The 23732-nt window shown below is 48.0% G+C and overlaps 1 protein-coding gene across 1 annotated transcript; it reads left to right on the forward strand.

The window, feature by feature from the left end:
- The first annotated feature begins 9754 nt into the window (after positions 1-9754).
- Positions 9755-10571, forward strand: LOC119324888 (chlorophyll a-b binding protein of LHCII type 1-like). The gene has a single exon (XM_037598652.1). The coding sequence runs from the start codon at positions 9756-9758 to the stop codon at positions 10554-10556; it is 801 nt and encodes a 266-aa protein (XP_037454549.1). The 5' UTR covers position 9755; the 3' UTR covers positions 10557-10571.
- The last annotated feature ends 13161 nt before the right edge of the window (positions 10572-23732 follow it).

Consider the following 23732-nt stretch of genomic DNA (forward strand, 5'->3'; position numbering starts at 1 on the left):
ATAACGTGTACAATGTGTAGTATCGTAAAATACCAGCAAACTAAAAAGAATTAAAATGGAAACACAAAATTAAATGAAAAAGAAATCATAAAACTAAACCCCCCCCAAACCTTATTGTACCGGTTGGTCTTACCAACCGGTACTAAAGGGCTCCAGGCCCCCGGAGCTGGCTCGTGCCACGTGGTTGCCCTTTAGCACCGGTTCGTGCTGAACCGGTACTAAAGGGGGGGGCCTTTAGTGACCACAATTTAGTGCCGGTTATGTAACCGGCACTAAAGGGCCTTACGAACCGGTGCTATTGCCCGGTTCTGCACTAGTGAAAGATAAACGCAGCAAGCTCGAGGTCATGAACTTGGTAATTCTCTTCGTGAGGACGTACTTGACGGGAGGCATAAGCAATCACCCTGCGCTCTTGCATTAGGATACAGCCTAAACCTTGACGTGAAGCGTCGCAATAGATGACGAAGTCCTTGCAAAAATCAGGGGGAGCAAGCACTGGGGCAGAAGTCAGCTTGTCCTTGAGTGCCTGGAAACTTTCCTGACACTTTTCAGTCCAATCAAACTTAACGCCTTTGTGAAGCAGATTAGTCAGTGGCTTGGCGATCTTGGAGAAGTTCTCGACAAAACAGCAGCAATAACTGGCAAGTCCGAGAAAGCTTCTGACTTGCTTGATAGTCTTCGGAGGGGTCCAGTCAAGAATAGTCTGAACACGCTCTGGGTTGACGACAATACCATCCTTGGAGATGACATGACCAAGGTAGGTGACTTCGGGTAACCAGAATTCGCACTTGGAATACTTGGCATAAAGCTGATGCTCTCGAAGCTTTTCCAGAACAAGACGAAGATATTCAGCATGTTCTTCTTTGTTCTTCAAATATACCAGAATATCATCCAGATAGACTACGATGAACTTGTCGAGGTAATCCATGAATATGTAGTTCATCGGACGAGAGAATGTAGCTGGAGCATTGGTAAAAACGAATGACATGCCGGTGTACTCATATGAACCATATCGAGTAACGAAGGCGGTCTTTGGAATATCCTCTTCACGAACACGGATCTGGTGGTAACCCAACCTCAAGTCAAGCTTAGAGAATATCGATGAACCAGCCAGTTGATCATACAGATCATTGATCCGAGGAAGGGGATATTTGTTTTGAATTGTAGCTTGGTTGATAGGAGGATAGTCTTGGACCAAACGATTCGTTCCATCCTTCTTATTCACAAAGAGAGAAGGTGCTCCCCAAGCAGAGGAACTTAGACGAATGAAACCCTTGCAAAGAGATTTGTTGATTTCCTCCTTAAGTTCAAGGAGGTCATGAGGAGGAATCTTATAGGGTCGTTTGGCAATAGGAACGGTGCCTGGTTTCAAGTCGATGACAAATTCGACAGCCCGGGCAGAGGGTATTCCTGGAAGTTCTTTTGGAAAGACATCTAGGAAGTCGGGAACAACTGGAATATTTTCAATTCCCTCAAGAGGTGTTGTGTTCAACGCATTCAGGACATAAAGTCGTGCTTCAGCGTTTCGAACCAGACAAGCATTGTAGCTTACTATCTCATCTGAAGGGTGTAGAAGGTGGGAGGTTTTAGTGGCACAAACGATAGAAGCCGTATGTGCTTTCAACCAATCCATTCCCAGAATGAGGTCAATATTGGAAGACTTCAGAATAATGGGGGATGCAAAGAATTCCAATCCTTCGATTTCAACTGAAACGTTGTGGCTAACCATGGAGGTTTGGCATTGGCCCGCAGGGTTTTTTACCACTAGTGGAGTGTGCATCTCTTCGTATTTAATGCCATGCATGAATGCAAAATCTTCTGATATGAAAGAATGCTATGCTCCTGTATCGAATAAAACAGCAGCTGGTACTGAGTTAACGAGAAGAGTACCCATCACAGTGGCAGGCTGGTCTTGAGCTTCATTCAGATCAACATGATTAGCCAGACCATGACCATAAGGTCTGGCCTTGTTGTTATAGGGCTGATTGTTACAGCCAGTTGAAGGCAGAGCCAGCTGGCTCTTTTTCTGATTGCACTCTTTGGCATGGTGACCTAGACGGACACACCTGAAGCACAATTCATCATTGGGGTTGGGAGCAGGAGCTTGGGGTGGCACAGCTCAAAGAGGCTGCCTCTCCGGAGGAGGAGGCAGACGAGGTGCAGCATAGGATTGTCTTGGTGCAGGTGCAGTTAGACGATACAGGTTGTGGGGAATCCATATCCGACGCTTTTGCGCTGACGGGGCCGAAGATGGGCAGCGTCACGGCTACACCTGAGGGATCCCTGGTGTTCCTGAAGACCAGTCTCAACCTGAATAGCCTTGTTCACCAAGGTGGCGAAGTCGGCAAAGTCATGAACGAGCAGTGCTAGCTTGATATCTGGGTGGAGTCCATCACGGAACTTTTCTTGCCGACGAGCATCAGTTGCAATGTCTTCTTCAGCATAACGTGACAAGTCCAGAAATTCCCGCTGATAAGCATCTACAGTCTTGTTGCCTTGGGTGAGGTTGTGGAACTCTTGCTTCTTCCTGTCCATAATTCCCTGAGGAATGAAGCGGGCATGAAAGGCAGCTTGGAAATCCGGCCAAGTGATGACTGTTCCAGTAGGTAGGGTATGCATGTGTCTGTCCCACCATTGAGCAGCGGGACCCTTCAGAAAGAAAGATGCAAAGGTGACATAGCTAGCAGGGGCCACACTAGCAGACTCCATTTCCTACGTGATGTCGCGGAGCCAGTCAACAGCATCAAGGGTTTGAGTTGAGCTGCAGTAAATAGTTGGGTTGAGGCGCATGAAGTCCTGCAGAGTAACTGGGGCTGGCTGTTGGTTCATATTCGGACGAGGAAACTGAGCCATCATTCCTTCCATGAATTGGCAGTTCAACTCAAACTGTTGCATCATTCCAGCAAAGAATTCGGGCGGTGGTGGATCGTTGCCACCACGGCCACGACCAGCAGGTCTAACCATCCTGCTAACATGTAACAGGTGTAGTTCAGTATCGAGCATTTACAAAGACAAAGGATCATTCATGATGAAACAGGCATAATGAAAGAGGTACGATGGATACCACTGAGTAGTCAACATGACAGTGTGTGCACTATTCAAGATGCTATTCTAAGGAGTAACTATGGCTTATCCAACTTTGGGGTGAATGTGGTCACGGAATCCTAATGTTAGAGTTAGTAAATTCGTTTAACCCGAGTAGAAGAGAGTTCAGAGTCCCAGAGTATAGACGAGGAGTAAAAGATCCTAATACCACCCAATGGTGACGTGGGCCCGTAAGACACACAACCATGTTAGTAAAAGTTTTTTTGTAGTGACTAGACTCGACTTCGGCCAAGGAGTTGGAAGGGGGCTACCTACAGGCATTCGGCTCTGATACCAACTTGGGACGCCCTCAATTCAATCGTACACTAATCATACACGCAAATGTGTATGATCAAGATCAAGGACTCATGGGAAGATGTCACAACACAACTCTAGACACAAATTAAAATAATACAAGCTTTATATTACAAGCCAGGGGCCTCGAGGGCTCGAATACATAAGCTCGAAAACACAAGAGTCAGCGGAAGCAACAATATCTTAGTACAGACATAAGTTAGACAAGTTTGCCTTAAGAAGGCTAGCACAAAAGCATCTACGACCAAAAAGACAAGGCCTCCTGCCTAGGAGCCTCCTAACTACTCCTGGTCGTCAGCGTCCGTCACGTGGTAGTAGGCACCCTCGGGGTAGTAGCAGTCGTCAAAGGTGACATCTAGCTCCTGGACTTTGTCATCTGGTTGCATCGTCCGAGAAGAATGGAAAAGGGGAAAATAGGGAGCAAAGCAACCGTGAGTACTCATCCAAAGTACTCGCAAGCAAGGATCTACACTACATATGCAACATTATCAAAGAAGGCTGTATATGTGGACTGGGCTGCAGAAATGTCAGAACAGAGAGAAGGCCTAGTCCTATCGAAGACTAGCATCTTCTGAAAACCACCATCTTGCAGCAAACAAGAGGGAGTAGAGTAGCATAAAGTAAAGTAGTAGAAGTGTTATCAACCTCGTCCAGAGATCCTTTCTCGACTCCCTGTGAGAAAGCAATCCCAGAGCCATACTATCCAATTCTCATCACAATCCAATTCTCATCACCATCCAATTCTCATCACAAGTATCCAGTTCTAGCTGTATCGATCGGGATACAACTACGAGTGTCCGTTACCGTAGGACAGGCTATCGATAGATGTTTTCTTCCCTGCAGGGGTGCACCAATTTACCCACCATGCTCGATTAACTCCGGTCGGACACACTTTCCTGGGTCATGCCCGGCCTCTGCCAAACAATACGCCACGTGGTACCCCTCAGGGTCGACCCGTCTTTAGTAACATGGTTCAGCGTAAAGGCATAGGAACCATGGTAATCGTGTGTCCAAACATCAAGGGAAAAACCCGAGGAATCACCCCCGGTGAATTCCACTCGATGTAATCATCAAGGTGAATGTAAGAGGAATCACCCCCAAGGTTCACACTTGAGGGGTTGCACGATAGAGTCGTATCGGAAGTGGTTAAGGCGGAATCACCCTCGATGACCACGACCGAATAGCTACACTATAGGGTTAACATCAGAAGTGTTGTAGAGGTCTCCCCCTCGGCACTCGATAGTAACCCAGCAGCGTCGAGCAACTAAGGGGAAAGTGATGTGCGGTGCCGGGGCCTGGTCTTCAATCCCGTTGATCGGGTCTTCAATGATGAAGCAGAGGCAACAAGGACAAGGTGGGGGTCACTGATGGATCACTAACCAACCTATACTAAGCAGTTTAGGATAAGCAGGTAAGGTACAACAGCAGATACAAAAGCAGGCTATGCATCAGAATAGAAGCAAACAATAACAGTAGCAAAATCTAATGCAAGCATGAGAGATGGAATGGGCGATATCGAGATGATCAAAGGGGGGGGGCTTGCCTGGTTGCTCTGGCAAGGAGGGGTCGTCATTGACGTAGTCGATCACATGGGCAGCACCGGTCTCGGGGTCTACCGGAGAGAAGAGGGGGAAGAAACAGTAAATATAAAGCAAACATAGCAACACAAAGCATAACGTGGCAATAAGCTGTGCCAGGTGTAACCTAACGTATGGCTACACGATAAAGGTGAAAGGGGAATCCAACCGGGAAGGTATTCCCGGTTCCGGACCTATGTCACACAAATGACCGGAGGGGGAATGTTCCATGTTCAGATAGTTAGAGGCATCTGACAGGTAAACGGACCGCGCATTCGGATTTGTTGGATTTTTCTGAGCAACTTTCATATAGAAAACATTTTCATCGGAGTTACAGTTTAATTTATATGATTTTTCAAAGATTAAACCATATTCTAGAATTATTAATATTAACAGAAAAGGAATATGACCTCAGCATGATGCAATGCTGACATCAGCAGGTCAACAGGTCGGCTGACCTAATCAAACCAGACAGGTGGCGCCCACATGTCAGCCACTATAAGCTTAAGAGTGGATTAAACTAATCTAACAGGCTAATTAGAGGGGTGGGTCCCTGGTGTCAGTGACTAACTAGTTACTAATTAATCCATAGATTTTAATTAGCAGATTTTTAAAAAAAATATTTAAGCTAGCGGGGCCCGCATGTTAGAGGCACTGGGATGCCTGGTCAGCAGTTGACTGGGTCAACCCAGTCAACTGGGACCCATGGGGCCCACTAGCAGTGGCTCTGGTGTGGCCCCAGGCCAGCCACGTTGGCGGCCGGTGCCGGAGAGATCTCCGGCGACCAAAACCGCGGCGGCACGTCGCTGGAGTTGTCGGAAACGCGCTAGGGGGCACCATTTGGCACGTGGTTAGGTTCTTTCGAACGGGCTCTCGCCCGCGCATCGATCTGTCGCCGCGGTTTGGCCGGAAACGGCCGGAGACGGCAATGGCTAGTGGCGGAGCGGATGCCGGATTTCGGTCGTTGGTGTCTACGATGATGCAGAGCAAGTTAGGCGATGCAGGGAGCGGCGTTGTGCTCCTACGAGCTCCAGGAGCCCGACTACGAGCTCGGGCGTGAGCTCGGGCCACGGTAGCCACGACGGTGAGGTTATCTACGGCGGCGAGCTCACGGCAACGGCGACGAGCTAGCTAGGGAGAACCACGCGGTGCGAGGAGAAGGGTGGAGGGAGGGAGGAGCTCACCGAGCGGCTACGAAAAGCCTGCGACAGCTTAGGAGCGCAGAGGTGGCCGAAGTGGAGGGAGACAGCGGCGACCGAACGGGGAAGGCGGCGTCGATCCGGTCGGTGAGGTGGCACTGAGCTCGAGCTCGTGGTCGGAGAGGGAGTACCGGCCATCGGCGGAGCTTCTGGTCACCAAGAGGAGACGCGGGGACGCCGGTGGCCGCGTGACCGGAGTGGCGTGGAGGTGGCTGCATCTGGTGAGGTGGAGAACAGAGGGGAGAGCGAGCAACGAGGGAGAGGGGAGTGGCAAGTGAGCAAGTGGGAGGCGAGGGGGTTGAGGCGTCGGGGAGGCGCAAGCCTTATCCCCTCGCCCGGGCGTCACCGACGAGGCGGGTTCGGCGGGGACGGCGCCTGTAGCGACTCGGGTCGGGGGAACAGTGGAAGGTGGGAGACGACAGGGGAGGGGGAGTGGGCCACATGGCCTGTTGGGCTGCTAGGTGGGCTGAGGCCCATGAGGAGGCCATGGGCTGAGGCCCTTCTTCCTTTTTTTAAACAATTTTCTTTTCTTTTGAAACTTCGGTTTTAGCGATTTTAGGCCACTTAGACATTTTTTAAAAATGTTGGTTCACCACCAATATTACCAGAAGAATATGTTCCACATGATGAACATTTTAGTTTTCATGTCTGAGCATTTTTGAAATTCACTCATAATTTGAAATTGAATTCAACTGGAATTTAAAAGAGAGAGGAGACAATGATGATCAAACACCTGTTTAGCAAAATGATTAACTTAACCCCAGGGGTTACTGTAGCATCATTACACCGGGGTGTTACAAGGCCCTTCTCTGAGGAAGTAATAGCCCTACGTCTCGGTGCCCGGAGGCGGTCGATGGATTATGTGTGTTATATTACAGAGAGTGGAACCCTTGTGCCAGAGGAGGGGGTGGCTTATATAGAGTGCGCCAGGACCCCAACATGCCTCCATTACAAGGGAACTAATGTACATAAAGTAAGGGGCATTACTGGTAACGCCAACATTAAGTACTCTTAGTGCCCATGAAGACTAAGGAGTGAATATCTGGCCGTTGTGCGTCCTACCGACTCCTGGTATTTGACGTAGTCGAGTGGTTCCCATATGGTCGAGTGAAGGTAGAGAATTCTGGTCGAGTGATTGCATCGTCGAGTGGATTCTTGGTCTTCTCATCTTCTGGGGTATTGACCTTGGGTAGGGTGTGTAGGTCAGGCCTATGACCCTAACCCGGGTCTGTATCCTCATCACTCGGCGCCGGCGCGTGGCCCTGATGATGGTGGCGGCGGGGATTCGGCTCCTCCTCCTCCGATGGAGGGTTGTGGCTCCCGAGGCGGCGGCTCCGGCCGATGGCTACCGCCGCGGCCTGGGCGGCGGGCGGCGCCGACTGGTGCTGGTGGGTTGCTTTCCACGGCTGTGCGGGCAACATGGAGGTCGCGGTCGACGGTGCAGCGTTGGCTCCTCGCAGTCCGCCGGGTCCCTTGAAGAAGCTTCGGTCCCGACTCGATCTGCTCTGATTTGCGTCGGGGGTGGTCCCTAGCGGCGGTGTCCGTCGTCTTGTGCTGTCGGGCTGCCGGATCTGGCGTTTGGGTGTGGTTCCGGGGGAAACTCCTGGCCGGCACGGCGCCCTCCCTCCCCCTCCCGCCTACCCCTTGAGCTCGGGCGAAAGCCGGCTCTCCCCTGGTCTGGGCGTTGACGGCACCTCGGTGGCGTGCTCCTTCTTGAAGGTGGCGGTCGGGATTGGCTCTTGGTGGTGGAGTGGCCGGTGTCCCGGTTCAGAAGCACGGCGACCTGATATTCCTACTTCATCCTTCTCGGGCTCGCCCTTGCATGGTGAACCTCCTTCGGTCTTCTTCATGGTGGCGCATCTTCAGCTCGCGTCCTGTGCTTCGTGCTGCCTCAGCCGGCTTTGGTTCTTGTCTGGATGGGCTTCCGTTGCTCGTGGGTTAGCGATGTCTGCTTCTCCTATGGCAGCTCGGTCACCTTGAGATGGATTATGTTGTAGCCACTCTGGCGGTCGCCGGTGCTGCACCCATCGAGCCTGGGTGAAAAGGTAGTGGCCCTTTGCGACGGTGGAGACATCTCAAGTGTTTCCCAAGTTTGGTCGTGGATGCAGCCAACGCTCAATGCTTGCACGGGGTGTCCCTCCTCTCGGGCTCCCAGTTGGCTATTTGGTGTAGGCATAGTGCTGGTCGTCGGTAACGGTGTTGTGTGCTTGGCTCCGGTTGTTGCCATTGTGTTGTTCTGCCTAGCACCTTGTATCTTCTTTCCGCTTTGCTTTGCATTCATCCCCTTTGAACTATAGTGCCCTTGTATCATGGCCGGTTGATGGCTTTGTTAATTCAAAGTCGGGCTAAGTTCGAGCTCTTCTCGGGCTCAGCCGACGCCTTTTCTCTAAAAAAAGATATTTTAAAAATACCAAAAAAGATAAACAATTCTGAAACCTTTTGTAATGAACATGGTCTAATGTTATAGTCACATGTAAAGTTTCATGAAGGAGCGACTCCCATGGTCTTTTGTGCAAACAAAAAGTCAGATCTATATAAAAGTTACTATTTAAGATTTTTTTTATGTTGCGATTTTGTTTTCTTTCCTAGAAGAACGCGGAAGTCATTTCTTGGCGAACTTCCTTCATGATTAGAACACTCGACCATGTTCGCTACCAAATTATGTTTTTTTCTAAGTTAAAATGCTTTAGTGAGTGCGCGGTGCGCCTAGATCCAGGTTCTAAAGATCCGCATCCGTGAGTCATTTACTTTAATCTAAAATGTGCAGATATAAATTAAATAAATTAATTTACTTGTTAGTTGAATGGCAAATTAAGGTGTACCTACATTTTTCGAGAAAAAATGAATATATCTAGTTTTATGTATGGAATTTGGCTAAAAAAATGTGATCTTTTACCACGGCCTAATGGTACATCCTATTCTGATTTTCTGAACGCGGCCCTGTTTGGTTCGGCTGTTGATTTCTAAAAGCAGCTGTGAAAATCTGTTGTGGAAAAACAACTATGGAAAATCTGATGTGAAAAAGATGCAGGTCATTTGGCAAACCAGCTGATACAGCTTTTTTAGATTTTGGCCCGCAGCGGAATCAGATTTTGGAAAGCACGTCCGGGGCTGCTTCCGCTTTTGGTTCAGATTTTGGCAGCGGATTTCTCGAATCGGATTCTGCTGGGTTCTCCCTTTGGTTCAGATTCTGCTGCGCGGCAACGGAATCCATCGATAAAAGCTGAACCAAACAGGGCCTAAGGATACATGAGGACAACAGCTAGCGGTGTGAAGCTACGCGATGCTTCTTAATGCAGGTCTCACTCACACTTGATCCAATCAGCAGTCTCCAAGGAGATACTACTCACAGCCACTTCTAGCCACAAGCTCACAGCAACAGCATTTCCGGGTTCTCGCTGCTCCAAGTGTTCTGACAAGAAGAGATCTCTGCAGCACCAATTGCATCAAAGCTCAAGATTTTTCTCTCTATCCATGTTTATATTTTAAAGCTTACACATCCCCCTCTCCTATCAAGTCATATTCACACTCACGCCTCTCTTGGAGAACCCATACAGCAGACTCCAGACATAGCTCCCCAATGGCGACGACCACCATGTCCCTTTCCTCCTCGTCCTTTGCCAGTAAGATGGTGAAGAACATACCGTCGTCAGCTCTCTTCGGTGAGGCCCACGTCACCATGTGCAAGATTGCAACGAAGGCGAAACAGGTTTCCTCTCGCAGCCCATGGTACGGTGCCGACCGCGTGCTCTACCTCGGCCCACTCTCTGGTGAGCCCCCCAGCTACCTCACCGGTGAGTTCCCAGGCGATTATGGTTGGGACACAGCCGGACTTTCGTCTGACCCCGAGACCTTCTCCAAGAATCGGGAGCTAGAAGTGATCCACTGTCGTTGGGCCATGCTTGGAGCACTTGGTTGCGTCTTCCCTGAGTTGCTCGCCCGCAATGGCGTCAAGTTTGGCGAGGCCGTTTGGTTCAAGGTCGGCTCCCAGATCTTTAGTGAGGGTGCTCTCGACTACCTCGGCAACCCTAGCCTTGTGCACACGCAAAACATCCTAGCTATTTGGGCATGCCAGGTCGTGCTCATGGGTGCCGTCGAGGGGTACCGCGTTGCCGGCGGTCCACTCAGTGAGATCGTCGACCCAATATACCCAGGAGGCAGCTTCGACCCTCTCGGCCTAGCCGACGACCCCGAGGCATTCGCCGAGCTCAAGGTGAAGGAGATCAAGAACGGTCGCCTCGCCATGTTCTCAATGTTCGGCTTCTTTGTCCAAGCTATCGTCACGGGCAAGGGCCCACTTGAGAACCTCGCTGACCACATTGCTGACCCAGTCAACAACAACGCATGGGCGTTTGCCACCAACTTTGTCCCTGGCAAGTAAGATGTCGTAAAGATTGTGCACACCACGAAGCATGTTGTTGTGCGGTTTGAGTTGTACTACCATGATGTATATTACGAGAATTTTGTGCGAAAACAATGCAAGATTTGTCCGCTTTCAATGTTGTGACTTGCAAGATTTGTCGGCCTCGCTGAAACAAATAAGTACTTTGTCATGGGCTTAATTAACTATTACTTCCTGGGTTCGGAATTACTTGTCACTCAAATGGATAATTCCGGACGGACGGATGTATCTGACACTAAAATACATCTGTTTAAGCCCCAAGTAATTTTTGATAGAGGAAGTATCATATTGTTCTCAGATGAGTGACAACTTATAGGATCGTGTGTGTCGTTAAATTTGTGGAGCCTGAACGAGGAAAACACTAGTATATATATTTTTCATTGAAGATTTCGGTTTCGTGTTTACTCTCCACGCCTTTGATCAAGACAACCATCTTAAGTGATCTCTATTCATCTCGCTCAGTTGCAAGGGCCATGATTTATTTTCATTTCATAATTTGCAACAAAACAGAGTGTGTCCAATTATATTGCATCAATGATTTTTTGGATCTATCTGCATTTTTTACTTTATGATTTGGACAATTTAGAGACACATACACATTGATGTAGTAACCAATAATGGTTGTCTCGCCACGTTTTCATGTTTGGCTTCTATGCGCACATGCCATCGTCATAGGGGAAAGCATTGTTAGATTTCTCCATCGAAGAAGTACCTCCGTGCAATTACTTCAAATTTATCAAACCTGTCATAAAAGCACCCATTGTTACTTTCTTAGTTAATACAAAGATGAATGCAAGTAGGTCTATTGTATATGAAGCCAAATTAAGCCCGGTCCAAACCTGACAGCTACAACATCACTGCATCCTATACGATCATCCCCATGTCCCATGTCATAATCACCACTTTAGCTGTTGTTTCGCTGCCCCTAAACCTACTGGGCTATTCTTTTAGCAAATGCAAATCAACTAAGAACTACCAAACTCCTAGATGTTTTTATGTTGATGCAGTTCTTAAACCAATCATGTTATTTTCTTACCCAATTTCACCACACAACTAATATTGATCGTTTTCACCCGATACATTGCCTCAACCATAGCATGTGCCATCAATAAGAGAGAGTCCAATATGGTATCCACCCCAACTAATTGATCTCCCCCAAACTCAACCACCCATAGCAAATCCTTCACCCTCCTTTGTCTCCATTATACTCCCTCCGTTCCTAAATGTAAGTCTTTGTAGAGATTCCACTATGAACCACATACGGATGTATATAGATGCATTTCAAGTTTAGATTCATTCATTTTGCTCCATATGTATTCCATCTAATGAAATCCCTACAAAGACTTATATTTAGGAACGGTGGGAGTATATTTCAAGCACCCCTCCTTGCTATCACAGGAAAACCCTCCCCAAAGCCCACCATGGCCCAGAGCCATGTGGTTCGACTCACCACCGGATGTTGTTGTCTGAATTGAGAAGACAGTGTCACTGTGGGGAGGTAATCGATTTAGTTGAGGAGCGGGATGCGAGAAGGCAGGCATCGATGCTATGAAATTGTGGTGGATGGCAAATTATTGGAGCCGGCGATGGGTGGACATCCACCTATAGATCAACACGGCAGTCTCTATTTTGTGCTCATTTTATTTCAAACAAATTAAGAACTATTGTTATTCTTCGGAAATCATATAGGAGTACATAGACATTAAAATGTACTTTTACAAAAGATAGCTATCATAAATTTTGCACAATATAAATGTTGTTGCATGATCATCATCAAAACAGAAAGATAGGGCGGCATTAGAATCAACCACACGCCAAGATTTGCCTTTTAGAAAACTACAACTTGTATTTCTTTATCAGATTCCTGCCCAACTTTAAGATCTAAATATACAAAAATCAAACATACATAATTATAAGTGAAAATTATAGGGTTCATTATCCTTTTGCCCTCAGTGGTGTTCATGTGCTCAGTTTTGCCCTCAGTTGCGAATTGTGCTCAGTTTTGCCCCTGGTCCATGTGCAGCTACTATGACGAGGCCAAACGACCATATTTTAGTCCATTCCGTCCGCCGGCGTTAGTGGTAGCGTGGGTCCGGAGCATACACGTGAGACCGTGTGGACGTGGGTTCGGAGCTGACATGTGGGACCATGCAAAAAATCCCCAAATCAATCCTAGGGTTCTAATAACCTGCCAACTCGACGTGCCCACTCTGTCCCGTCCGCCGGCTGGCCGTCCCGCACCGCCGCCAGCACCTACGCCGCCACCAGCTGCACTGCCGTGGTCATGTCCGCGGCCGTCCTGATCCACCGCTACCTGCGACGCCCGCCACCTTCCTGCGACGCCACGGGTGGGGCGCCCGCCACCTGCTCGACCCACGCCGCGGCCTCCTTCCGGGCGCCCGGCCAGAGCGCTAATAGGTGGGGGGCTGGTGGAGCTGTTTAAAGCACGAGGATGGAGTTGTGGTTTGATTTCTTGGTGCACATTAGAAGGGACAGGTACATGTTGAATGCAAAGATTAAGAAGAAATTCCAAGGAGGTTTTGATTATTGGTTGCCAATGGCTTGTAATTGGAGTTTCGGACAATTTGGGGAGGTAATTTGTAGCCAATATCCTTGGGGTTTGCTTGATGAAGTGGAATACAAATACTATGATGGGAAAAGAGATGGGTGACAGTTAGTAATGATGAAGAGTTGGCTATCATGTTTGCTGGGCATAAGGAGAAAGAGAATTTTAATGTGAGGCCGCAAATTGATGTGATTGAGCAGGCATTTGGACCTAGGATGGCTAGTGCAACATCTCGGGGAGAACCAAGTCGTCGTAATGGCAGCTCTAGCCAGAACAGTTCAGTTGGTGCACGACAACGTGGTGGCTCGACAAGCGTGGGCACTGGCAGTAGAGTCCCCCTTGAAGTGGAGCCTGATTCCTACAATTCTGGGGTTGATGAAGAGAAGCTATATTATGATGTTATTCAGAATTTAGACGGGCACCTCAGGCTGAAAACCAAGATGAGGCTCAGAATGCAGTCCGTGTGGATGACGACGCGGTGGGTGAAGACGAAGACCTTGCAGTTGTTGAATAGGACCCTTTGATCCCTCGTACGGAAGAAGGTACCATTTTTGCATCCATGACTGAGTGTAGAAATGCACTTGTGACATACTGCATCAAGGTAGAACATACTTTCAAAATTGACAAGAGCGATCAAGTACATTACAGAGTGCACTGCCTGACTGAGGGTTGTCCATGGAGGATGCTCGCATCTAAAATGCGAAATAGCACGAATTTTCAGGTTAAAGTGAACCCTTTCAGGCACACATGCCAGGAATCAACCCTTAGGAAGGATACAGTCAGTAGAGCAAAGTCAAGATGGGTGGCAGAAGAAGTAAAGAAGTAGGTGAAAGAAAACCAGCAAGTGGGTCCAAAGGAATTGCAGAAGAACATCAAAGACAAGTTCAATATAGATTTACCATACATGAGGTTATTCAATGGTAAACAACATGCTATGGATTCTATTTATGATAACTGGCAGGAAAGTTTTCAATTGTTGTATGCATTCAAAGGTGAAGTGGAGAGGATCAGCGCAGGTAGTATTTTAGATATTGACCACCACACCATGGAGTACACATTCAGGGGTGTGACAAAGACGAAGGAATACTTTAGGAGGGTTTTTGTCTGCTTTGAGGCTTGTCGCCGCGGTTTTTTGGCAGGCTGCAGGCCTTATTTGGCTATTGATGCTACTTTTCTTACAGTGAGGTTTAAAGAATAGTTAGTAGCAGCTTGTGCAGTTGATGCACACAGTTTTGTATTTCCAGTTGCGTACAGTGTGCTGGAGACAGAGTCTGAGGAGAGATGGACTTGGTTTTTGCATAATCTGCGCTGGGCTATTGCACATCCCAATGGGTTGGTAATTCATACAGATGCCTGCAAAGGTTTAGAAGTGGTCGTTGACAATCTGTTCCCTAGAGTAGAGCATCGGGAATGCATGTGTCACCTTGCTGCAAATTTTGTGAAGAAATTCAAAGGAAAGGTGTATACCGACAATTTATGGCCAGTATCTTTGACTTGCAGTGTGAAGAAGCAAAACTACCACTTGAGACAGTTATACATGAATCCCAAAGTGAAAGAATACTTGGAAACACACCACTCCAAGTTATGGGCCGGAAGCCAATTCAGTGAACTAAGCAAAGTTGACTATGTGCACAATAATCTAGTAGAGTATTTCAACTCAACGATCCGCAAACTAAAAGGTCATTATGTGGTGGATTTGCTTGATAGGATAATGGTAGAATAAATGCAGAAATTTCATTATCGTGCAGGAATAGCCGAGGCAAAATTCATGGGCCACATTATCATCCCTGTCGTGATGAATGAATTGAAGCAGAAAACAACAGGCTTGGAAATGAACATGACTCTTTGCTCGGGTACCACAACAGAGATATCATATTTGGATAAAGAGAAGAGTGAATGGAGATATCCAGTGAATTTAAAAGATAGAACTTGCAGTTGTATGCAATGGCAGATAACTGGGTTGCCATGCATTCATGCCTTGTTTTTCATCACTTCTCTCCCAGGTCCAGGAAGGAACATACAACAGTATGTGCATGATTACTACTCTATTGCAAGGTTCAAGGCCACATATGCGTATGCCTTGCCTGCTATGGAAGGAAAACAACAATGGGACATTGTGGACCCTGGATTCAAGCTTTGCGCTCCAGTTCTGAAGAGAGCAGCAGGTAGACCAAGGAACAGTCGAATCAGACCTCGCAGCGAAGGAGCTGGACTTGGAGCAAGGAAGCGTAAGTGCACAAGGTATGGTGGGTCTGGTCATTTTGGTAAGTATTGTGATAACATAGTAGATCCGGCGTTCGGAGAGAGTTTCGATGAAGGCTTCGATGAAAATGTTGGTCAGCAGCCAGTTGCCTCAATAGATGATGAAATTGAAGATCAACAGCCAGTTGCATCAGATGAGGATTTTGACGAGGTTCCAAATGATGATGGTCAACAGCCGCATGATTTTGATGATGATCCAAAATATCCTCCAAATGATGATTCAGGTGAGGCTCCAAATGGTGATCCAAATGAGGCTCCAAATGTGATCCAAGTGAGGCTCCAAATGGTGACCAACCTTCTATTGTTGTGAGTTCTGCTAGGTATGTAAATATTTCAAATGCTACTGTACATTTATCACTTGACATTATCTCACTATCCTTTATGTTTTGCACAGCTCTGCAGTCACTACAACAACAACCCCCATATAGCAACGGATGAGTTGCAATGATCTAGGAATGTGTTGTAACCTCTCTGCCATAGTTACGCGTATATGTGTTGGAAACATGTATGTTGCTATTGCTGTGAGGAACAACGAATACTTTGCTTCTATACAAGAAGTGGAAGGAGAAAATAAGACTCGAACAAGCTGCAGATATTATTTCTGCACACACACACAAAAAGGGCAAGAGACTCGAACCAGCAACCTCTCGGCTACAGAGAGAAAGACAAACCGCCTCAACTATGTTGACAACGTGATTAGTAAATTGATTTCACTTAGATAAATACAATGCCAACTCAGATGCCCCTTCGCAAGTTGGGGCCCATAGGACGTGCGCAGGGGGCTAGCCGATCGGGCCGATGTTTCTAAAAAAAATGCCAATCGGGCCGATGCTGCTTTTTAATATTTTTTTAGGATACTGCTTTTTAATATCGATCAGCTCTGCTACTTGTACTTTTATTATTTCTTAATTAAAAAGGTCCTATGTGTACGTATTCTCAGTAAAGAAAAGTTGTTCCTTGTACGAAGTAGTTGATCCCTGCTACTTGTGTATTACAACTAAAAAACAATATGCTACTTGTACAGTTGTACGGGTATGATAATTTGAAATCCAACTTTAAAGAAATGAAGAGCCCATTTATGTAAAAAAGATATTTTACTAAATTTATATAATTTGGTAAAAATAATAAGACAATTTTTTTCGTGTAAGTACATTTTGTTGTAAATTTAAAGTGTGTTCATGCTTCTTGAAAAAACATTAAAGTTTCAGAAGTGTTCACACATATAAAAAAATTGTTTTTGGTAAATATTCACTGTGTCTTTGTTAAATATTTGTAACGTATTTAATAAAATTTCACCGTATATTTAAGTAAAAAATATCATGTATTTTTTAAAATCATACTCCCTACAATATTAGTGCAAAGAGATATTTAACGAAGGGAGTACCTTTTAAATGTTTTTTTGGGAAAAAAGGAGTTCATCGTGTATTTCAAAATGTTCAAAGAGATATTTAACAGTGTTATATATTAAAATATTTACAATTTGTTTTAAAATTCTTTGTAATATATGTAAATATGTGTATTGTGCACTTAAAAAAGGTTCATCGTATATTTAAAAGTTTTCATATAAAAAATAGTTAATAGCAAAAAAGGAAGCATGAAAAAACATAGAAAAGCCTAGGGTTCGACGTTGCAGCATCGACCCCCTTCGTCTCTTTGGTCCCGCTACCTCGCCAACTGTCAAAGGAGTAGTGAACCTCTCCGTTTTTGTTCTTAGTTATGGTATGTCCTTGATTTCCCCTCAGTCTTGGGTCACATTCGCCACGCAGCATCATCAGTAAGCCGTCATAGCAACGTCGGGAGTGCTGCATCACAAGAACAGTGTGTCGTCGAGTTGCATCATAGCATTGTTGGCTCCTCTAGTGTCGTGCCTCCCCTCCCCTTATGTGTTGTGTTGCAGTTGTGTGGCAAGCGATGCCCGCTTCCGGCCTCCCTGATCATGCGGTACCCGCCTCCTCTTTCATCACGTGTGTTGTCGCAACAGTGTGACGAGCAACCCCTCCTCCTCTTGCATGTTGCCCATAATTGTGAGGTAAGCATTGTCGGCTTCCATTCTCCCCTTCCGTTCTACGTTGCAGCACCGGCCGTCAGCGGCTACAGCCTTCCCTTGCGTCACGCATGTTGGGTCGTAGTAGTGTGGTGAGCAGTGCCTCCTCCTGCATGTTGCATCGCATCAGTGCGGCAAGCAACCCGTCCTTCGCCTGTGTTTTGCATTGCAACTGTGCGGCGGGCGTCGCCCCCGCCTTTAGCAACCCCCTAGGTGCTACGTATGCCGCCCCCACTTGCAGCAATTGTGCCACTACAGTCGTGGGTTTACAGCACCCCTGACAGTGCAGGCGAGAGCTTCACCACGTAAGAATGTAGTGATGCGGGTCGCAACCATTGCCCCTTCCTGTTTGCAACAACAGTGGTGCGCCATGGTGAAGATGCAACAACCGGTGGTCGCGTCTTCCTTCGTTTGCAGTAAGAACAACTGTTTGCGGTGCGGATGGAGCAGCAGGTGGTGATCGCCGTCATTCCTCCCGATTCGTAGCAGCGATGGGCGGGTGGTTGTCGTCGTCATGGAAGCCCTCTCCTCTTGAGTGTGATGAACGATAGATGGGAAGGGGAAGGAGGCGAACAACGAAGAACGCGTGAAGGAGAGACGTTCGTGCGAAGAGAGAAAGCTAGAGGGGAAGCGGTGGATATATCCACAATGACATGTGTCCCACAAAGGACATGATTTAGGTTTCACTATTATTAGACAGTGGAAATCCAGAAATAGACAATGGGTCTCGGGTCCCATTGCACCCGATTTTTTAAAATTCAAGAACAGACAAAAATCTTTAATTTATTGGAATCAAACATGCATGTATTACACTCATGTGAATTGTTTCGCAAATGAATTGCTTCCATCGATTCGGAAGCCAAGAAAACAATGTTGAGATACAATGTGTGAATAGTAACTTTTATATAGTGCGATTCTGTTTTTCTTTGTCGAGAATACGACTAGAGTTGTTAATCCATGAAACTTTTCACACGAGTATTACACCAGACCACGTTTGTTACAAATAAAGTTTCAGAATTTTTCTCCTTTTGGTATTTTTCACTAAAATTGTTTTTTCCATTTCGGTGCATTGGCCCCATGTTCCAAAGATCTGCGTCTGTGGAATACAAGTGGTTTATATTTTTGAACTGGCAACATATAAACACGTATTTTTGTTCAACTTGTTGAGATGAACACTATAGAGTGGTTCATCTAGGAATTTTCGAACCCATCAATCAAATCAAAACTAACAATATAGTACTTCATCCGTTCATAAATATTTGTTTTTTTAGAGATTTTAAATGAGCTACACATATAGATGTATATAGACATATTTTAGAGTGTAGATTCACTCATCTTGCTTTGTATGTAATCACTTTTTGAAATCTCTAAAAAGACAAATATTTAAGAACGGAGGGAGTACATACTACTATCATGCAAAAGAAAAAGTGCGCGACGTTGAAAATTGCGGACACGCGTGGCGGGATCTGGAAATTTCCGGCCACCATATATTTTTACTATAGATCTAAAGAAACCCTGATTTTCATATCCCTCAAACCCCACCACCGCAACGCCGGACCTCTCCCTGCAACCGCCCTCTGTAATAGCGCCGCCGCTCTCGTCTGGCCAACCACCGCTCGCGCCTCCACGGCCCCCCTCCTCGTCGAGTCGCCGGATGTAGCCTCTATGGCGCCTTTCCTCTCGTACCGGCTACCCCCGCCCCCGTCGACGTTGACTCGCTGCTCTCCTACCCGCCGCCGACGGGGACGAAGTCGAGCACGGTGGGGAATCCGGTCACAACCTTTCCCCATCTACGTCAATCATTCCCATCCACCGACGTCCTCGCTCTGTTCTTCTGGATCATGTGACAGCACCGAGGCCGATGTGGGACGTCATTAGATTCGGCCTCCCTCCGCATCGCATCACCAATTGTCTCTGCCCCGCCAATGGCTCATACGTTCGCCTCAGGTATATCTATCTGGTTAATTTTCGCACACTGCATCTGCTATTTCATCTTCCACACATAGCGTCCTCAGATTTTTGCTAGCTTTATGAATCTGATTGATTCCCAACTCAATTGCTAATTAGTGTCGATTTCAAGCAAGCTTGCAGTTCAATCTAACCATGTTATGTGATCTAATGTGCTGTCCATAATGCTAGCTTCATCCAAGATCCTCCAAACTCGGCCGAAGGAACAGCCCAGGATATCTTCTGTATCTAAATAGGGGCACCCCACTGTCTGATTTTCCTGAATCCTCATGAAGCCACGTCATCCGAATTCTCATAGCCGTTGATGCAGTATAGTTCAACATCCTGCAGCCGTCTGATCATGTTTGGATGCAATTTACCGAGACTTGCCACCGCTAAGTGGAAAATAACGATTGGTCGATTTACCACAGCGCCCCTCTTATTCTTCGATCGCACTGTCCGCTCAAGTTTTCGTACTGGGCTCATATCAAAAAGTTTTCGTACTGGGCTAGAGCTGGACCTGTCGCTTCTGGGCTGGCTCTGGAAGCCAACATATGGTACATGGGCTGTAGCCCATGCGTGCTAGGTTCCCATGAGTACGGTCATCTTCCCCACGTTGCCAATCTCATCCCCGTCGTTATCTCTTCCGCCACCACAAATATAGCTAAAAATGCAGATGAAACTGCAGCATTAATCAACCACATTACCATCCCTCCGTTACCCTAGAACAGCTGAAGAATCGCTAGATTTAACTGAGCAAACAACGCCTTTGTGTTTCAGTGCTACAAATCCTCCTCCAAGACCGTCGATTAATGGGTCACAGGTCGGGCCGCGGTACAATCGCCGAGCACCCAGATCTTCGAGGAAGACATAGCCGAGACAACCTGCGCCCGTCGTTGCTCTCCTCCAGACCTCCTCTGCCACGCCCACCAGTCCGCCTCACCCCCAATTTTTCTCTGATTAATGGGAGGTTTGCTGCTGGTCCGTCGTGCCGACCACCTGCCCCTGCTCTCCTTCGAACCTCCTCCGCCATGATTGCCACTATGTATTGCCCCTTAATGTTTCTATGAGTGTTGGGACGCGGGCTGGACAGCCGATCCTTGGCCGGAGATCCTAGATCGTCAAGCAAGGCACAGTCGTTGAGTCCTTTGCATGTCGTTGCTCCGCTCCGAAGCTGTCGGGGGCAGCGAGAAGCCCGACTAAATCATCAAAGGCGAATTCCATAGGGACTTAAGAGAGTCCACCTTTGGGACGGCCACATCAGCTTATAAGGTGAGCATCCCTGCGCTTACGTTCATCTATGAGATGATGAATAACACTCTTTGACATGCTTCTGTGTGGCCTATCGTTTAGATTCGGCCTTTGGAGTTACTTCCCACTACCCACACCGCAGTCTGCATCATCTGATACTACCACGTTGCACGCCTCAATACTCCCCGGTCCAGGTGCGTGCATGCACTTCACCAGGTTGCCTTTTAAGGGCACCTCCAGCCGTTAAACCGCGCACTGGGGGCGTGATGCCCCCCAGTCGTGGCGCCCACGGTTAGTCAAAAAAGTCAAATACGGCACAAAAACGACTCAAATTTAACGCAAACATCGGCGAGTTCATTCAAACTTAAACATATTTTACAAAAAAGAAAAAAAAAACTACCGCGGGCTACCCCCGCCGTCTTCCTCGCCGCTTGCCCACGCGGTTCTACATGCCGAGGAGGCGGTAGAATCGCGTGTAGTCACCGCCGTCGTCGTCGTCGCCGCCTCCGCCGTCCCTGCTGCATCCCTCCCCCGGTTGGCACGGCGGGTTGGACGGTCCGGGGGCGTCGTCGTCGTCCTCGTCGCTGTCGAGGACCACGACGCTGTGCTCGTCCTCGCGCCCACGCTTGCGGGCGGCGATCTCCTCCAGGGCCCGGCGCTGCCGGACCATCTCGTCGCGGAGGTAGTCATCCCGCGCCCACCGCATGGCGTCCTCGTCGGAGAAGCCGCGTCGGGCTATCTCCTCGTACTCCGCGGGGAGGACGGGCTCCGGCTTGGGCTCGGTGAGGACGAAGCGGCCGGTTGGTGGAGAGGCGTTGGCGCCGCCGGAGCTGCGGGTGCGCGCGCTGACCGGCGTGTCCTGGGGCTTCGGCTTGACAGGGCGGAGGCAGGGCGAGCCGCCGGACGAGGAGGAGGACCCCCCGGTCTTCATGCGCCTCGGGGTCCAGGAGCTTCCCCGGCGGCGTGAGAAGGAAGGGGGAGCGGGGTACTCCAGGCGCGGCGTGTTGCTGCCCTCGATGTACTTGAGGACGACCTCCAACGTGCGCCCGGGCACACCCCACCACAGACGCCGGCCGGCGGCGTTGAGCCTGCCGGAGGGCACGATGCCGTTGGTGGCCTCGAGCTGCTCGGACTGACGGCGGCGGAAGTAAGGTTCCCAGAGCGGGCTGTCGGGGGCGTACCGTGGCGCCTCCCTCGCCGCACGCGGCAGGTTCGAGCGGATGCGTGCGATCTCCGCGCCGCGCCGCGCCGGTCGGTACCGGGTGCACCGGCATGCCGCCCGCGCTGATCCTCCACGTCCCGGGCACCCGCATGTCCGGCGGGACCGGGTACTCGGCCTCGTAAAGGAGGCGAGCCTCGTCTTCGTGAAGATGGCGGCGGCCGAAGCCGTTCGCCGCCGCGCCGTCGCCTGGGAAGCGCTCGGCCATGGGTGTGAACTGGGGACGGCGAAAGAGAGGAGAGGAGAGGGAGGAAACGACGGCGGCGGGAGAGTGTGAGTCGCCGAGTGCGCCGGGGCGCTTCATATATAGGCCAAGGCACGCGTGTCACCGTGTGTACGCGTGGCGGGCGAGGGAGGGCGAGGGACGCGCGTTGTCCGGTCTTCACTGCGCCGCCCGTGAGGCATCAATGGTGAAGGCTGACCGGCGCGGCAGCGCGGCAGCTTTGGCATTGATTCGCCGCGGGAAACGAGGCGATGAGGACGACGAAGGGCCGAGAAGAGAGCCGTGTCGCTGACGCAGCGGGCCCGCGGCTTTTTCGCGCCAAAACAGTTCGCCCGGCGCCCCCAGGCGCCCCCCAGCGCGCCGGGTTCGGGCTGGGTCCGCCGGCGCTGTTTTCGGCCCAAGCCGGCGAAAATCGGGCTCCTGGGGGCGCGACTGGGCCGTTTTTTTAGCGCCGGCGCGAAAAAAACGTCTGGGGAGGCCTTCCTGGGGGCGCGGCTGGAGATTCCCTAACTTGGAGTATATATGTTCTTAGATACAAGTACTCTTCTCAATAGGTCATTATATACCAACTGAAATTTTAATGGATGCTAAATTATTATCGCGCACATCTATGTTGTGACCTTTTCTCTATGTGATTTTGATTTCTTTGCTCACTTCATGCATTGGCACAATGCACCCTGTTTTTCCATGCAGTTTTTTCTTACTGTTATTTGTTCATAGCGGAGTGTGGCAAAAATATCAATACATACACTGTTTTGTTGCTCAGATCAAGAAGCTGAGGTCAGTGTTTTGAATTAAAAATAAATTGTTTCATCTTTATATTGAGGTTTAAGTTTATTGTTTGCACCTTATAATACTTAAATATGCTATTGGTTGTTGAATATAAGATTAGTTTGCATCCATGAAGAGGGCATATTTCACAAGCAGACATAATTAACATTTATGGAAAAAGTCATTTATCATGTCTTTTGTCGCAAAGGTGACCCATTCATTATTTGTTTGTGAGACTCCATATTTCAGGTGAGAATTTTGTTTCCCACTAATTTGTTGGACTGCTCAATGGACATATGGAGACTTTGTTCCACTATTATTTTGGAAGATGCTCTATGGAATTTTAGTGTTCAGTGCAACCTCTCAATGTTTTAGTATATAGTGTTTCACTTAGTTTTGTTATACCACTTTTACATAAAATATATTATTGTTGGTCCACTTTTTTTGTAATATGATAGTTGTAAATGTAAACATAGCCATTTTGTGGTTAATAGTTACAAATTAATTGTGGTGATCGGTTGTATTAATTCCAAAATTCTAATTGGAAAGTTTGCTCTCTAATATGTAATGTTTTTTTCTCCCAGTAATGAGGATGATTTTCATATAGACTGCTAGGGATCAAGACAAATTGTAACATTGAGCCAAATTTTATGAGTATTCGAACCACCTTTTGATCTAGATGCTTCAGTGTTATTTCCTTTATATTAGAGACTTTACACATGAGAATCATTTTGCGCCACGGCAATCCACCAGCCAACTAGCAATTTTTTTTAATATTCATTCCATGTAACTACTTTTTCTAGACCTTTCTGCCTGTAATTCTATAAATAGGTATATTTATATTCCTTTCCGCAGCAACGCGCTGTATCACC

The sequence above is a fragment of the Triticum dicoccoides genome, chromosome 6B, assembly GCF_002162155.2.
Source record: "Triticum dicoccoides isolate Atlit2015 ecotype Zavitan chromosome 6B, WEW_v2.0, whole genome shotgun sequence".
NCBI classification, from domain to species: Eukaryota; Viridiplantae; Streptophyta; class Magnoliopsida; order Poales; family Poaceae; genus Triticum; species Triticum dicoccoides.